At 45.6% G+C, this 18308-nt stretch overlaps 1 protein-coding gene across 3 annotated transcripts in view; it reads left to right on the forward strand.

Annotated features, from left to right (window-relative positions):
• Positions 1-16030, forward strand: part of NEURL1 (neuralized E3 ubiquitin protein ligase 1) — a 142714-nt gene extending 126684 nt beyond the window's left edge. For 2 of the 3 annotated variants that reach the window (XM_088059694.1, XM_014250126.2), the window contains exons 5-6: positions 12176-12322; positions 13124-16030. In XM_088059694.1, the coding sequence (XP_087915820.1) occupies positions 12176-12322; positions 13124-13365 (389 nt within the window). In that variant the 3' untranslated portion in view covers positions 13366-16030. The remainder of the gene's footprint in view (positions 1-12175; positions 12323-13123) is intronic. The other variant, XM_088059695.1, reaches the window with a different exon arrangement.
• Positions 16031-18308: the final 2278 nt, after the last annotated feature.

Genomic DNA, 18308 nt, shown 5'->3' on the forward strand with positions numbered 1-18308 from the left:
TCATGATTCTGCTGGTGTTTGTGTCAGACAGTGAAAGATGGATTCTGAGAACATTATGTAATTCCTGGGACCCCTCTAAATGAAGATGATTTTAAAATGCTCCTTTCTTTTTATACTGTTATAGAACTTTATACTTACATTCAATTTTGCGACAAATACTCCTCAGACCTAACAGTGAAAAAGAAAACCAACAACCTGCTTCCCCATCAAACTCAAAAGCCAACCAACATCTTTTTTTAGGATTTATAGACAGTCTTTAAAGATAAATTTTGGTGAACACACACTCATCTGTCTGCAGGGTCCAGTTCACCTTAATCGCAGTATGAAATGCCTTGTGTAATTTGTTTGAAGTTGACCACAGGCCTCTGCTGTGAGTGTTTTGTGGCTGTTAAAGGCTCACAGATGACAAATGTAATACTGCAATTTATTTTCAGAAGCCTGAGACTCGATCCCTGCTAATTCAGCCTGATTACATTTGATGTGGGTACTGTACATAATCCATGGTTAGCTCTGCTCTCCACCAACATGTCATTGTGATAATGGTAGGTGAAGTCAAACAGAGCCTGTAAAGCAGGAGATTAAATGCTCCTGTGTATGTTAGAAGGAAAACATACTTAGGTCATTGAGCTGCTGGTAAAACTAAATCATCAACCAGTGCTTCCTTTCATATGAGATCACTAATTCTGGCAGTTTGGCACAGAGCAAGCAGCCTGTTTGCAATGAGCTCTGAAACAGGGCAGCAATGATGTGTCTCCCCAGAGGGACAGAATCACATCCTCATACTGAATTTGACAGAGCACGGACATGAACACAGACCTCCTGTGTAAACCTCCTGCTGTGCATGCCCTGCAAATGTCCTCCCTGCCTGATCACAAGTTCAGCCCAAACCAGTACATCTCCGGTGCATGTTTTAGATAAATCTACATTTGGATGCATGAAATGAAATGTGCAGAGTTGGAAAACCCCTCACTTCTTGTGTTTGTGACAATGACAGGCTTTTCTGGCCTTGGTCACTGGAAGAGAACCTGAAAATGGGCCATTGTTCTTTAGTGAGATGTCAGGGAAAAGAGCTGGACTTGCTGACCTTGCCTCCCTCAAGGAAAGGGTAGGACCTGCTGAGTGTACAGCCTTATCCACATCAGCTTAGGGAGCAAGCTATCTCCAAGTTAAATGCTATGAAATCTGAGCTTGCCTGTAATTTTTAACAGGTATTAAAATACATATTTAGCTTCTCATACCTGTATTTCCAGTCTAACAGTGCTGGGAGCAATGTAGTCCCTGTATCAGTACAATATCAGTGTAGTGCAACTGCCCAGAGAAAAGCACTGATGCTGTCCCAACTGCATCTCTGCAACTGCAGTAATTACATGGATCAGCAATATCCTGACAGAAGGCAAAGAAAATAACGAACTCCCATCTCTAAATATTGCAGTTTTATTAGGGAAGTGATGTGCCCTGTTTGCACTGCAGTGGAGCAGATTATGATGCTTGCCATAATATCTGTCATTATAATATTAGAAAATATAAGAAGAATGTAAAGTGTTCATCTTTCTGATAACAAGCTCCATCTTCAGAATGCAAACAAGAGTAATTTTGTACGATCTGTCTTTTGTAATTTGAGCTTTATATCTCAGCAGAAGACATTTACAGTCACCTTTTTCTAGTTTTAATAGAAAAAGTGAAGTTACATATCCTTGAAAGAAATGAGACATAAATACTGCAAAAGGCATAATTGTACCAAACCTATCATAAATAGCAGATGTCATTCTACTTCTGGGGCACACCATTAAGAGATTAACCAAAGTGATGTTCTAGGAACTACAGCTGACTATAAAGTGAAATTAAAGTTGCTAGGTTTGCTTCTTCTGCAGCTTTCCAGTTTTGGCTGGAGAATGGACAGCCACTCTTAAACCTAGAGAAGGTTTATTTTTGACTCACAGAAGAAGATGACTCCAGGTATTGATCACTGGATTCTGTATTTGATGCCTGGACATTATTTATTTGGTCCTGATGCAGAGCAGGAGCAAGCTCAGATCTCTCCTGGCTTGTGACTTTGCCATAGAAGCTGACATTTGCTGACTGCAGTTATTCCACAGTGCTGGAGATAAATTCTTTCCCTACCCAGGCTGGTGATCTTACAAGACTGTAGGAGAGGAGGGTAGTGTGGGGTTAGCTGGATAGTAAAGAATTCTGACTTCTGTTTTCCTCTTATCAATTTGGCATCATATACTGGCAATATATTTGCTGTAAAAGAAATGAAACAGCTGAAAATAAAGATGAGGTTGGAAACACTATTATTCTTCATGCCATCCCAGCAAAAGTAAAATAAATTAAACCCAAGCCCCACTATAATGCAGTGAGAGGCCACAGTCATCTGTAGGGGAGGCAGAAGAATGTCAGCTTGTTTCAAAGAAAAGTTTAAAAGGCTATTTGACCACATGGAGGAAAGATAAATGAAAGAGAAGGGCACTTTAATGAAGCAGATAATAGCATAAAAAATATCAAGCTGATGGGAAATGAAGGGACGCAAATTTAAATTAAACATAAATGAGGGTAATTAACAATGGGAACCAGCTATTGAGGGAGGCAATAGATCTTTTTTGTCAGGAAAGCCCTTCTAAATATTTTATATGTTAAGTGCTGTTCTTAATTTAGTAATTCTGGGGATTATACACATAAAACCAACCAAACAGAAACCCAGATCATTAGGCATGTAGAAATGAAACAGTCTTTGTGTATCCTTTAGGAATTTCATTAGTTAAGGCTTGGGTTGGTTTTTTTCAGGCATCATTCCTGTTTAGTCAACAAAACCAGCCTATTAAATTTGATTTACTGCTCTCAGCTTTTGCTGGTAAGCATTTCAGCTCACACACAGTTTTATTGACAGCTCTGAAAGGTTGAAATGAGCCAGTCTGGATACAATGGTCTGGTTTCGGTCAGGTTTTGGTGGTGTAATTCATTTATGAAGTTAAATTGATTGACCCCATAAGATTTCAAAATGTATGACTCATGTCTGGAGAAGCTATCACTGCAATAAGTTTATATATTTAATGTTTGAGGATCCAAATGGTTGGGGATATTCTTTCATTTTCTTTTGTCTCAGACTTGAATTGCTAGCAAGTAAAACAACTTCCTTCATCTTTCTTTCTTTCTTTTTCTTTTTCTTTTTTTTTTTTTTTTGTGGTTTTGGTTTCCCTTGTGAATTTCATCCTTTCCAATAATGTCAAAGCTTTCTTTTGAGCAATGAAATAACTTGTTCCATCAACAGTCACACTAATGAAGCCAAGTTGCCAACTTATCTGTGTCCTTTCTTTCCATGCACTTCAATAAGTCCAGCCCCACCAGAACAGCTGCACAATATAGCAGCTCTCTGGATGTCTCCTAATGTTGGCCAAGAGCCAGCCCTAGGTTTGAAAAAAACAACCCAAGAGCCAGCATTGGTGTGGGTAAGTCTGAATTCACATCCATGCTGGATAAATGTGGGATACCTTCCCACCTCCTTTACATGGACATGAGCTGGGGCTCCTGCTTAGCTGCCCACTGAAAAATATTTAGATAGCAATTGTTGCTGAGGTTTGCATCCTTCTTTCAGACTTTCTTGAAATTGGACAGTGTGCTCAAAACTGAGGGGGTGAGGAAGAAAGATCTGACATGGGACTTGCAGAAAAAACAGCTCTGTGTCCTCCGTTCCTCAGGATTTCTGACAGCAGCAGTGGGCAATGGACCAAATTGGAAATCAGCTCACCAGAGTACTGTGGGACACAATTTGCTGGCAAAGGGCTCTTTAAATCAACAGTGAAATTTGATCTGAAGTGGCCTCCGTGCCAGTCTGAAGGACTGCCAGCTGCAGTCAGTCCCAGTTACAGGCAGGCTTACTCAGAGCTGTGCCCATTATGGCTCTCACTGGTGGTCAGACTTAGCAGCCCTGGTAGCGATGTCCTTGTTGAAACAGCCTTTTTCCTGGGGCTGTCTGGAAGGACTTGAAGCATCATGGATGAACAGAACAGTGTCTTGCTTAGGTGTCAGAGAGCAATGGGAAATTACTCCTTACTTACTTACAGAAAGCAGGGGGAATTACTTTGTCTCCTTCTGTGATGCTCATCACACTGCCCTGTCTGGTTTACCGTGCTCTATCCAAGGTGATTGACCAACTTTCCACAGACCACTAATGATCGACAGGCCATTGGAGACTGCCCTCTCCCTTCAAAACAGTAATTTTTCTCTGTGTCCCAGAATCCCTCACTTAATCTTGCTGATACAGTTCCTGCAACTACTGTCTCCAGTGTATCTCCAAGGGAGACTTTCTCCTCTTTTCTCTTGTCTCTGCTGTGGCATTTGTCTGGCCTGATCTTTCTGAAAATTTGTAGGACTTCTTGGATGATTTTCCCATCTTACCTTGTCTTTCCAGCCTTTTGTCCATTCCTGTGTAAAGATTTTTATCTTGTGGTTGATCCTTGACTGTCGCAGGACTCCAGCATCCCATGGCAGAGATTCTGTCCCTTCTAAAAAGCTTCTCCTGTCTGGCTGCACTTAGATACTTACTTTGCATGTGCATTTACTGCAGTGAGCACACAAAATATTTAAATGGTATTTGGTACGTGCAGTTGTTATACACACTGCCCATAGCATAGACTTCAGGTAAGTTTGTAGAAAAGTATCTCACACAGGTGAGAAGCATCCAGGATCTCGGTCCTCCAGCTCTGAATTTAGAAGCCTCTCCTGCTTGAGGGAAGATAGTTCTTGGCAGTAGCAAATCACACCCCCTCATCTCAGATCTCTGAGGCGGCCACTACATTACCCATTTGGAATTTTGATCCTTCTCTCCCTTGGTTCATTCCAGAGATGTGGAAATTGTTGAGTTAAACACAGCATAAGAGAAGCTTGATAAATGCCTAAACGTTTTTGTACAGAAATGCAGATAATGAATATCTTCCTTTAAAAGACTTTCAATTAGATATGCCCCAGAGTTCTATCTTCCATGTTTTGATTTGTATGGAAAATGGCCTAATTTAAGCTGATTGGGATCTAACAGGCCCATGTGTGTCATTTAACAGCCTAGAATTCATATGCACTGCAGGGTACAGGGTATTTTATGGTGTTAGAGACCAGGGGGAAGGAGGAGAGTTAATATTCTGTGCCTCCTGGAAGGCAATCCACTTGTAATAATCGATGCCTCATCATAAATACTCCTATCATGTATGGTTTGCTTTCATTCTGAGTGAAGTACACATTACTGCTGGTAAGTTGAAATAGCTGCAAAGAGAATACAGCATCCTTTACTGCTGGGCTTGATTCCAGCACTGCACAGAGCTTTCCATTCACCTCTTGTTTTATATTCATTGTTTCAAAGGAGAGTTAGCACAAAGAGAAGCTGCTATTTAAGAGAGGACTGGTTGTAACTTGGGCCTCGGAAAACAGGCAAGGTGGATGCAGCCAAATGTTTGACTTCCCTGTGGTCAGTGCCAGCAATGTCAGTGTTAATACTTGCTTGTGACACCTTTGTACCATACACTGAAGATCTCATCACACATGACACATAATTAACCTGCACTTGCCAAAGGTGGTCAGTGGCATCTGCCTATGTTCTGAGGTATGAGCTGGTATCCGGCTACAGGCTGGGTAAAGCAAACACACCTCCTCCAGCAACAGCCACAGGGCTCCCAAATGTCTTGGCCTCTGCACATTCTCCTTGACAAGAGCAGGAACTATTATCATCATTAGTATAAGAAACTGGCTGCAGTGAGATTTTCACAGTAAGTGAGGTATAGATTCCCCTTATCTTGTAACACCTTTGCCTTCCTACAGTAAATACACAGGATATGGGATTCCATACCTGCCTCTTTGCCTTGCAGCTTGTCTGCCAGGACACATAAAATCTGCCTAATCTTTGATCTAACACTGGTGTGAGTTAGTTATTCTGGCTACTGTGAGAATCACATAGCAGACTAAACTCTTTCTTTGATTCTTTGACAGATCCCTTTGCATCCAGCAGTGCCCATGGAAATCCAGAGAGTGCTGGCTAAGTGAAAGTATTTGTTTCTTGTGTGCACCTACCACCTATTTATACCTGTCCCTCCTGGAAAAGCACAGAGCTTGGAGGTGCTGGGTTAGGCAGCAATTTTCCTTTTGCTCACAGAAGTATCTCTGCTCTGGTCTCCCAAATACCCTTGATTTGTTTTTCTTAAACAAGATGAAAGCACCAACTCACATTTTTTGTGGTTTTAGCTATTTAATCCAGGCTTCTTTTTTCACCTCTTCTTGATGTAGGCATATGCCTGTGTGTTTTGTTGCTCTAGTATTTCCCAGGTTGAGAGGTAGATCTCCAGCTCTATGACTCTTTCACTTCAGCCAGATGTTCATTGCATGGTGTCCATGCCCTCAGGGTTTTGCAAGATGTAAGTGCAGAGTGACCACTGAACTTCACCTGTCAGGTCGAGAAATATGCCCTGTAAGTTTGCCTCGTGCTCCTTTCTTCCAGGGAGCAGACTGGGTTTGGGCTGTGAGAGCTGCTGGATCAAAAACGGCTGCAGCATTTGGAGTTCTCATGTTTCCACTGCTTGGCTGGAGTGTGCCTGTGACTGCAGGAGGGTAATGGATATACTGGTGCCCCGCTGCCCTTCTGGACACAGCAGACAGCAAGGCTCCAGTAAAGCCATAAAGTACACTCCTTTTCAGTTCCTCATGAAAGTCTGAACTGTTGTTCTCCATGTGGTTTGGATCTAACTTCTACATCCTCAAACAGTGGTTGTCTGACGCCCATCTGCAAACACAGACCTTACGGTTTTGCATGCAAAATCTGCCAGGCTGCTGTTTGACCTATTCCTGGACATTTCTTTAGCATAATGCAAAATCCCTTATGTTTTCATGGGCCTGTGAAGGACAAAATGTGGCGTTGTTCTATCCAGAACAGTTTTTAAGTGCTTCAGGAAATACTTGAATGCAAAAAAGCCCATGGATCATGAGCCGATGTGGGTCACCAGGTACTGATGTACCTGAGAGGCAGAGATGAGCTGCAGCACAGAGGCTGGGCTCTGAGAGCATGGTTGGCCAAAAACCATTGAACCCAAGGGGAAGGAAGCTCTGGTTTCTGGCCAGGGCAGCATTGTTCCCATCACTGTGGGAACACAATAAATGGATGTGTAAATACATGTATTTTACAGCATTCAGAAATGATGGATAGGCTCACATCCTTCCCTAACATTCTTGTTGATCTTTAACTACCACAAAACCAGGCAGCAACAGGTGCTTTGCTCTTTTGTTTTAGCACAATGGGTTCAGAAGTCACTGTTGGGCAAGACCTGAGTGGCCCTGGGGGACAGAATAGCTCTCCTGCAGCCTTGGCTGGAACCAAGAAAATCTGAAGAGAATATGGATGCTGCAGTATCCAATATTCAGTCTCAGTAACATCACAGCCCACTCACTCTGGAGCAGCTCATGTATTACAGAACAGATCTTCTAAGAGAGATGCTCAAATGAGCTCAGAACCCACATTTGTGCCAGGTTTTTGAAAGAACCTGGATCCTGTTTAGATAACAAAATAAATGGCCGTGATACACTGAGAGCGTTAAATATGAAAAAGGGTATTTAACAGTTTTTGAGATGTTTTTGAGATGTTTTTGAGATGTTTTTGAACTGTTTTTGAGATGGCAAGAATTTTAGCTGACATGCTTAAACAATCTGTCTCCTTACAAAAGGAAATTTTTAAATGAGAGTTTTAAAAGGCATCTAAGTGACTATGACTCTCAGGTACCCAGTGCTCACTAGACTGAAATGTATGAGAATTGCAGAGATCTCTTGAGTTCCCTTAAATATGCTGCAGCCAGACCTGAGCAGCTGTACTAGCCTTTTCCACTGTGTGCTGGAAGCTCTGGGGCCTGTGGATGGATGGAACAACACTGAAAATCTGTGACTGCTATTGATAATTACCTGATCTGTCACTGATAATTACCTTATCTGTCCTATTCATGCAGCAAATGTGTTATAAAAGAGAAGGGGCTGTCAGTATGCTCCCCATGAAACTCCACATATGGGCAAGTATGCCCATAATAAAATGCTGCATAAGACTTTATCTTCCTTGGAAACTATGGAAGGACACTCCTTTGAGTACTTTGGTACTCCAAAAGTACTTTGTCTTGCAGGAACAATGCTTAGTTAAGCTTCTAGAATAGTTGTCAAGATGATTATGGATGAAGAAAGCCCATAAAAATGTTGAAGATCATCAAACTATGTGAACTGTGAGTTGTATAGTTGTATAGTAGTGAAAATTCACTGACTGCATCCTGTAAGACAGGAAAAACAAAGTTTAAGTGGGGTGGATTCAAAGGGGAAAAAAAGGATGATTCTGGAGTGCAGACAACTGGTTCTGCATTCTTATTATAGAAATGTATGTAGAAATAATATTTTTATAAAATAACTGAGGAGGAGCATTAACTGAAAACTGTATTTTTAGGGAGCATTGACTGTATCTGGTCTTCCTACCATAATAAGTGCTCCAGCAGTACAGCTCTCCCCAGACAGCTGCCATTGGAAGTTGGGACAGCCTCAGGAGATACCCTGGAGAGTGGGTTGCAGTGTCCTGGGAAATCACCCTGTTCACCACAATAGATACAGAAAATCAAAAGTATCTCTGACAGCCACAGCTGCTGTATTTTGGTCACAGGACTTTTTATAAAAGGGCAATTATGGATTCAGATAGCTACTGTCATAAAAATTGTAAATGCTGTATGGGATCCCAAGAGATTACTTATTTCACCTTCCTGTCCTAAAAGGGCTCTAATGATGGAGATGTCATGGTCTCTCTGGGAAGTCTGATTGATTTACAGTATTTTACTATCTACATAATGTCTAACCATAGCACATTAGGAGTCTGAACCCATGATTTCTTTTCTTATCCAGAACATTCATAAAGAACAGATTGTTTTTTTACTTTATTCATCAGGCTGTGAAAAATGTGGCCATATAAAAATCATAGAATCATACAATATTTTAGGTCAGAAGGGACCCAATGGAATTGCCTAATCCAACCTCCTGCTCAAAGCAGGGCTAACTTCCAAGGTAGCACAAGACCTTGTCCAGTTGAGTTTTGACTATTTCTGGGGACAAAGATAGCCCAGTGCCTCCAGCCTCTTTCATCAGCCTCTCATGACCCTGGATTGGCTCAACTTCTTTGTAACAGGATGGTATTGTGTTTAGGTAGCTGATTATCTCAGCTTAAGTGCTGTATTTTGCATTTGATCACATTGAATCCCATACCATTTATTTCTGATCCTATTTCAGTCTGGCAGGCCATTTTGAATTACAAACTTTTAGCATACTAGCAGCCTTTCCTGGAATGATATTGTCTGTACATTCCATGGTAAAGCTCTCTTCTGAAAACATAACACCCACTTCGAGGGGGGACATAGAGGTTCAATTTGTTTGCACCTCTCTCCTGGAGTGATGATGGAAGTTTAGAGAAAGCATCAGTCTGCACTGGTCTTTGCTAATAATTGGACTTTGTAAAGATAAAACAACAAACGGAATTGACTCAAAATCTATATAAGGATGATTCCAGTGTGTTCAGCATGTTTGAGATCAAGCATGAGACAAGTTAGCAGCAGAGACAGTTGATCTGGGGGCTTTAGAGAAAGAATGTTTAAGTTGATTTACTTAGAATTATTTAGTTTTTAAGTCTTGGTTTGAAAACTGGCTCTTGATGGGAATTCTGCACACAATGAGCATGTTTGGCCTTGAGCACATGTATCTGGTTTTAGTTAAGCCAGGCTGGCCACACTCATTCCACTCTGCTCATGATCTCATTCCATGCTCCTTGTCATGGTATCTGCAAACCATCCAGCAATATATTAAAGCATGAGTAACGTGTCTTATGTTGATTATTCTGTCACCAAGGGAGAAATGTGTCTTGTCTGGTAGGGAACTCAGATTGTTTTAAACAAAGCTCTATACTGACGCTGGAGAAAAGTCAAGTGCTGCGCCTTGTATTAATAGAAAGAATTGGCAAGGTGTCTGCTGACCCTTGGGTAAGGCCATCTTGGGACCAGCTACAACCAGAGAAAACCATGGTTCCTACACTGCTGAGCTCTCCCTGCACTGTGGAAAGGCCATTTGCCCTGCTGCCAGCATGCTTCATCAGCTCATATGCTGTGATACTTGGGGCACCTCCAAATTCTCCTCTTAGTCCAGGAAGAGAAACGCTCCTAACAGTCTTTATTTTGCCTTTAATGCAATGACCAGGTTGGTGTTAGAAATGCAATGTGCTGTGTGTCAGCCGAGTGGAAGAAATGTCTCCAGGCTGTAGGGAGGAGAGGAAAGGCTTGAAAAATTTGTTCAGCTGTTCAGTGTTCGTATTTGTGTGTGCAGTGAACGAGCTGAACCCTGTGCCCCTGCTGGGCCTGTGTTCAGTGTGTGTTACCACTGGGCAAGTTTTCTGCTTCGGTCATCTGTCAGACTGGAGGGGAAGGGCTCTTGCTAGTAGCTGTCATTAGAGGCTGCATCATTCTCTTTGCTTATTTACTGAGCTGAACTCCAGCCTCAGCTCCATCTGTGTGATAAAGGAGGTACCTCTCTACAGTATCTCAAGTGTGAGAGCTCCAAAGCCCTTTACAGAGTCTAATTTAACTTCAGCTTGTGCCTGGAAGCAAAGTGCTCCTTTTTTTGGAGAGGGGTGAAACTGAGGGACTGAAGGCTGAGACTAATTGCTTCTCCTCACATACACAGTCCTCTAAAGAGATTTGGACTCCAACATGATCCCTTCTCAGTTCCTGTGTTCCACTTTCATGGCTCAGTCTTGTTCAGCTAAAAAGAGCAGGAGAATATGTATTTTTGCTGTTTTGCACAATCCATAGCTGGCACTTGCAGTCCCTGTCTCCCAAGTTGGGTCAGTAGCCTCCCTGCAAATAGGAACTGAAGGACCTTTCTGGCACATAGGGTTTTCCTGACCTCCCACTGCTGCTTTTTCTCTGGAGAATAGCCTCCAACTCATTGAGGACACTGTGGATCCAAACCCTCTGTGTCTCTGGCTCCTTATATGGTAACATGAAGAAGTCTGAGCATTTTAGTTCTGATTTGGAGTTACCCTGGTTGTCTTCTCAGCTGGGGAGCTAGAAACTTTAAAACCTTAGGGAAACTGGTTCTTACCACCAGGAAACCATCCTCTTAGTTCAAGCCTGTGTGTGCTGCTGTCTCACCACTGGCTTAGCAAAGACCAGGCTGCACTGGCAGCAGTGAAAGTCCCCTACAAAACCTTTGCAGAAGGTAGAGTTTTAAGCATTCCAGTTTTATTCCCTTCTGAAAGGGGCTTTAAGGTATGTGTTGTTATAACACATATCTTAAACAGAAGAAAGAGGCTGAGATGGAAGGAGGGTCCCACAGGCTCTGGGACAGAGGTGGCTTCTCCGGCAGAGAGCACACTAATACAGAGTTTATGATGGGCAGTGAGAGCAGGAAGTAACGGGTCTGGGGACATCTAGAAGAGACCTGAAGAAGCTTTATACTCCTGAGCCATCACGTCCAGACATGCAAGTAGAGAAAACATTCCTGAATGAGGGAGAGGTGTCCTTGTTCATCCTAGATGCAAATGCATTTTGGCAATTTATCCCTACCTCTGACAGAAGACACGCAAGAAAGAGGCAGAGCAGCAAGCACAGCTAAGGTTTCCTGGTTGCCAGACCCTCATGTTTGCTTCTGGGAAGTCCTTGAGTGACTTTGCATGAATTTATCGAAGCCTGGAGTGGTGCAGTTTTGCACTAGGTTAGCGAAGAGTGCTTTGACAAAGTGATGTGTTCTTGTGCTGGAGTCCAGCCCAGCCTTCTGCAGGCTGTGTCCTCTACTGCTACAAGTTTGTAGCTGACTCTAGTACTGGGGACACATATGAGCATGAAGCCACATGGGAAGTAACTGCACTAAATGATCTGAGACACATTTAAGGGCAGAAACAAAGTGCTATGGTAGCTGAGGGAGTTCCAGCAAATTTCAGGGGTTGTGGGAGTTTGATGTCTCTTCAGGACCAGCTGCTAGCATTAAAAAAAGGCATAAGATTCTTTTATCTCCTCCCTAGATTTCATGCTGATGAAACCAATCCTGTCAAGCACTGAGAGCTGCAACCCCTGCCATGTGTCCCCAGTGCCTTGTCAGCCTCAATTTTTAAAAGTAACCATAGATTTCTTTCATGGTACAGGTTCCACCATATTAGCAGAGCGGCTGGGATTGTCGACACCGAGCTCGCCCACATCAGCACCCAATTCCCCCACCGTCCTCTGCAGTGGTGTGTCTGGCCCCTTATTGTCTACGTGTGGCTCTGGCCCCCTCTGCAGCTCTATCAGTGGTAAGAGAGGTGGGATCCCCTGCTGCCTTTCCTTTGCCTCCCTTCATAGTCTCACACTTGTCTCCCTGAAGGGCTCTAAAACCACAGTAATTGACAGATTATTATTATCCCATCAGCTCCCCTGGGGAGGCAGGGAGAGCCTCTGCAAGGGCTATTTTCAGTCTGTTTTATGTGGAAGCTGCTTGGATGCCTAGACAGCAATATTTCTCTAACCCTTTTCATCATGAAAGGTCCCAAGGGGAGCAGTGGATTTTCTGCTGCATGCGTGGCCCTGTGACGCAGAGCTCCTTCTGGAGAGCTGTGTGGCACTGACACACATCAGACTTGGACTGGAGCTAAAGGTCTGCCTACACCTCCCCTTTCTCCCTCCACATACCTTCAGTAAAACACAGTATTGCTATTTCTAATGTGCCAATGTAGTATATGATATTTAGATAAATGCACACACACTAAAACAGTGTAGGCTGTTCTACAGCACTTTTAAAACTCCAGACACCTGCACAATCCCAAGGCACTGATGGTGGGATACATAACTTACCAAATCCTTGTTGCATGGGAACAGCTGTCTTTTGGCTTGCTCTTTGTGGGCAGCAGACCCCAGTAAATGTTGCCTTTCTGCTGCTTTGAGCCTTGGCACTTCACCAGGACTTGGTGAGTAGGACAGCAGGTCACAGGAAGGAACCCTGGTCCTGGAGCACGCATTTCTGCTAGGGCATGGTTCCTCCCTCTGTGGCTGCAGGGCAGAAATCACCTTGGGATGTCAGGAAGCAAGAGGAGTGACCATGTTTTTTTGTGTTGCAGGCACAGCTCCCAACTCTCCAAGCAGCTTGCCTGAGTCACCCATCTCCCCATCCATCTCAGGGCCCTGGGTAGATGAATGCACCATCTGCTATGAGAACATGGTAGACACAGTCATTTACTCCTGTGGACACATGTGTCTCTGCTATTCATGTGGGCTGAAGCTCAAGAAGATGGCCAATGCCTGCTGCCCCATTTGCAGACGGGCCATCAAAGATATCATCAAAACGTACCGCAGCACTTAGAGCAGCAGCAGATGCTGTGGTGGGGACTGGGCACGTGGGAAGGAGGCTGTGAAACAACATAGGCCTACCACTTGATCTTTATCCATCACCCAGGAGATTCAAAACCCATCACCCACCACCACCCTGACCGCCTCTTCCATGGACAACAGATGAGACAAGCTTAGACGCCGCTCTTCTACCCCCCAAGCAAGCCCTGGGGCTGAACTCCAGTGTCAGGGAAGTCGCTATGGACTATTCTCCCTTGTGATTTTAAATTTTATCTCAAAAAATGCCAGCTGGTGCAATCATCCCTTTCTACACCATGCACAGGAGAGGGGAGTCTCCACTCTTTAGCACAGACAGCAAGTGGTACACATCTTCCAGAGGCACCCCACATGCAGAGGCAGCTTGGCAGAAGAGAAGAAACGAGCAAGGTGTTGCTGTGTACAACCAGCCTGACCAGAGGAGGCTCCTTAGAAAGGATGGAGCAAGGGAAGCATTGACCCAGCGAGGGAGGTGCAGTGAGTACACCTACAGCAGAGAGGCTGGCTGGGGCCAGTGCAGAAAAGAACCCAAGACTGATGAAGCAAAACCCACCCCATATCTGCAGACAGAAGAGCAGACCCATAGCAGCCCGCTGAGGGCTGTCCCCAGCGCCTCCATTGCCATTCTCTGACAGAGTCTTTCATGGTGGGTTTGGCAAGGAACACTGGCAACAGCTGCCTCCCAGCAGCATCAGCCACCTCCTGTCACCACCCTGCTGCATGATGAGCGGCTCTCAAACCCCACCACCACCAACTTGCGTGTGGTCCCCACGCAACACAAGGGATTCAGCAGCATCTCTTCTCCCATGCGCCTGTGGGAGAGGAGACATAACTCCCTCAACCTTTCTCCCCCTACCATCCAGATAGCACTTACAAGGAAAAACCCCAGCCTCACCGGGGAAGAATGTATAAACCCACACATCTGTGGGTTACCTTTACTGGTAACTTTATCACTGTGCTTTAAGACAAAACCAGCCGGGTGGTACTCAGCTCTTCACAGCCATTCCGGCAGGACATGGCTGTCCTTATGTGTCAGGAAGTAAGGAATGAGAAAAAAATAACTTGAGGGGTTTGGTTTGCTTTGGTTTATTTAAACAAATCTCCTTCTCTCCTGCCTGAGTCAGGAGCCTAGCTGTGCCCAGCAGGAACAATGGTGGCCCCCATGGTTCCCATGCAAACAACTGCTGCTCTGCCATGGCCACAGGTGTGACCCAGGGCTGCTGGTCCTTGGGTCTGGGCCGGGTGGCTGGGCAGCAGTAGAAGCTGTCTGCCTTCCTTCCCACCCATCCTGCTACCTTCTGGGCTGCAGGGGAGGAAAAGACTGTGTCTGGGTCCTGAGAGGGAGTCAGGGCTAGAGTGCCACAGCAGTGGAGTTTGCCTCCACCATATCACCCAGCTGGCCAGAGCAGGGGAGGCTGTGGAGTCACATCCTTTTCTTGCACTCCAGCATTTGGCCATTGATGGGATAGGGGGGAACAGTGTGCTGTAGGGAGAACAGCATTTAATGCACACATGAACTTGCTGCAGGGGACATCATGCCCCCGTCCCTGTCCCCCCACAGCAGGTGGGTTTTCACCACCCACACTGGCAGAGGCTGCTCCTAAAAACACCTGGAAAACACATCCTTGCTCTGTCTCTCAAAGAGATGCAAAAAGAGACTACTCACTGGGGAGTGCATTGTAGAGCCTTTCTCTGAAGGTGCCACGAGCACTGCAGCCTACCCGGGGCTCTGCAGCTCCCGCCAGCCTGCCCTGCCAAGCTTGAGCGCTCTAGGTGACAGGGATTCATGTTATTTCCTGGCATACCTCTGATGTACAACCCAAACCCAGCCCTGGCCCAGCTCCAGAGCTCATGGCTCCCATTCCCAGATGCCCTCACTGAGGGACAGGAGGAGCTGGGAGGCAGAACCTGGGGGAAGCCAGAGCAGCCCTGCAAGGAGCACAGCCGGTCCTCAGGCATCCAGCCAGCTCTGACTGTGACCAGCACACACAGGGAGCTTTTCTCAGTAGTTACACAAACTCGAGTGCAAAGATTTCAAAAAGGAGGAACCGAAGAGGGAAGAAGGTATTGATGAAATAGTGGATGTGGGGAAACGTGCAATAAGCAGCCTCCCGAGCCTTCACCACACCAGTGGGACCAGTCCTCCTCCATGCAGGGAAAGCCAAGGGGTATATTTTATTTTTCAAGAAATTCCATCCATGGGTTCCAGTGCAGTGGTGTAAATTCCCTTTTCACCTTTTCAATTCAGAGTGTTTTAATATATTAACTGTGTTTGTTTTACTGTGGACCAAACTCTAGCAGTTAGGAGAAGCTGAAAGCTCCCCCCCAGCATCTGAGTTCTAAAATTGGGGTTCAATCCTACCTCTGCATAGGCTGGCCTCCAGCTGGAAGCAGGGAGGAGAAAAAGGCTCTCTCCAGGGAGGAAAAAAAAAAACCAGCAAAATCAGTAAAAATAACAAAAATCCTAATCCTTTGTTTTGTTTGACTGGTGTAGGTTCCCATGTACCTCTGTGTTGTGTCATCTGCATTTCATTGCTTTACTTTAAGATGTTTTGTGTTCTGTTTAAAGACAAGAATAACTCATTGTGAAAAATTAATTGGATAACTGTGATTGTGAATAAAGTTGATTTAGATATCCTGCAGCAGCATGGCTGACTCGAGTCCACTTTACCACTTCATAAGAACAGCAGAACACAATGGCCAGCACAGTGAGAGGCTGAGGTGGAAGCAAGGGTGGCATGAGAGGCTCTTGCTTAGGGGGAGCTGGGTGGAGAGATCTCAGGCTTTCCTTCGGTGCTTGAGAGTGGAAGAGTGCTGGGAGGTGGATATTAATATCCTCTTGGCAGACACCACACACACATAAGGAATACAGGAAAGCACAGAAGTAAAAGCAAGGGCTAACAGCATTCCTGAAAGCTTAGGCCCACAATCCCAAGCCTCTTCTCCCTCCCCAAAGAGAGGTCACAGCTTCTTTACTGTCTCACTGTCTTGTTTACAGTCTCTTCTGCAACCACAAAAAAGTGCCCTCCACCAGCACAAGAAAGAGAACGTGTACTGTGAGGAAACCCAGGACATGCTGCTCAGCCTAGGAGGGGCAGGTAGGGTGGCTGAAGATGAGGCAGAGCAGTACCATCCCAGCCCTGAACTGAGCAACACATTGAGAAGGCACACTGACAATGTGGTCTGGACAAGTGAGATGCTGAGTTAAGATGCACATGCTTCCCGAGTATGTAGCAAGGGACACAGACTCAAAGGGAGTTTGGGCTCTTCAAAGGTGATGCCAGTTTCCTCAAAACCCACTCCTCTGTTGCAGGTATCTGCTCAGGAGGACACTTACAATACAACAAATGTGAGATCTTCCTCTCATCTTTTTGTTTAACTATTCAGTAGATGAGAGACTATCTGGATCACACTCTTGTCACGGGACATATTTGAGGTGGCAATCTCCCTCAGTGTGGGTGTTCCATCTGCCAAGGGTCAGGGACATCCCAGGACATCACCAAGAATTGTGTCCTCAGCCGCTCCAGCTGAAGCCAAACAGTTCCTCAGTGGCCTAAACCATTCCAGGCTGGGTGAAGCAAAACCACTTCTCCAACACCAACCTGAGGAGATCCCAGCTGTCAGGACAAGGCAAGTCTGCAGAGCTGTGTGCTGCCCTCCAAGGAGCTGTTCCAGCTCCTGCCTTCCCTGGGATTGGAGCAACTCTAGTGGATCTGGAAAGTCTCCTCATTCCCTCAGGAATGAGGGACAGGGTTGTACAACACAGAATGTCCTAGAAACTGGTGGCACTGACTTGCTGGAACACTGCCACAGATTAGGATGAGTCAAGTGCTAACGCTTTGGGCCAAACTCAGATCTTCCCCTTCCTTGGCAAGAGGGACCATGGCACATCCGCCAGGTGTTCCTCCTGCCAGCCTCGGCCTGCGCAGCCCCTCATGCAGCTGCCACTTGCAACAGCCCCAGCGAGCTTCGCATCCTCATCTGCCGAGCATCGCTGGAGGCACCCTGCCCTGCCCTCCGCAGGCCACCACCATCACCATACCACAACCCAACCAGAGCTGCAATTTCGCCGTTGCTCCCAAGCTATTCTCCACCAAGACCAAGTGTGTGGAGCAGAACTGACCTTCCCCAGCGAGGGAATGCCGGCAGCGCGGCGCTCCCGCTGCGTCCTGCGGGGCTGGGCCCAGCTGTCCCGGCACAGCCCGCGGCGGGCGAGGAGGAGGCGGAGGAAGATGAGAGGGAGGATGCTCCGAAAGCGGTCCGGGAGCTGCAGCGCTGGTCCGGCATCGCCACCTGGTGCTCAATGCCCGGCCCGGAACTCAGCCCCCGCTCCTCCCGACATCGATTTTAACAAACACTGCAAAATACACTAAAATAGGACCAGAAAAATTCAGTCTTGAGTGCAGCACAATTCTGGTAGTGGTTCTCCGAGAAAAATGGGCAAGAAGGGAGCAATTAACAATGAGTTACAGTGTGCAAGGGGATACATTAATAAATAATGATTGCCAGCCCAAGAAAACCCTTTCAAGCTGTTTGGCTCACTCAACACAAAGGGAAGAGGGGGCACAGCTTCCAGTCCCACTTGCCAGTGTGTTCGTGCCCAGGACTGTGTGCTGTATCAGATTCAATTCCTGGCATCCTTCAGAGAGCTGGGGTGCCTGAACAGGACTCTTTGTGCACCATCCACCTACATGCCAGCCCAGAGGAACATCTCTTACAGTCAGGCTGGGAACTGAAGAGCTAAAAACCAACCTTGTTACTCCTCTACTATTAGATCCCTTCTTATAACTTCCTCCCCCAATATATCCCCTAATCCACTGCCTTTGGCACCCCCAAGAGATGTCCTTGCATAAGGAGAGGGGATCCATTACCAGAAACTTCTGTTTTACCTCTCTGTGGCTTTGCACAGCAATGACCTTC

The sequence above is a fragment of the Pseudopodoces humilis genome, chromosome 9 (genome assembly GCF_049639895.1).
Source record: "Pseudopodoces humilis isolate 2021_Gansu_Grassland_sample_001 chromosome 9, ASM4963989v1, whole genome shotgun sequence".
Lineage (NCBI taxonomy): Eukaryota > Metazoa > Chordata > Aves > Passeriformes > Paridae > Pseudopodoces > Pseudopodoces humilis.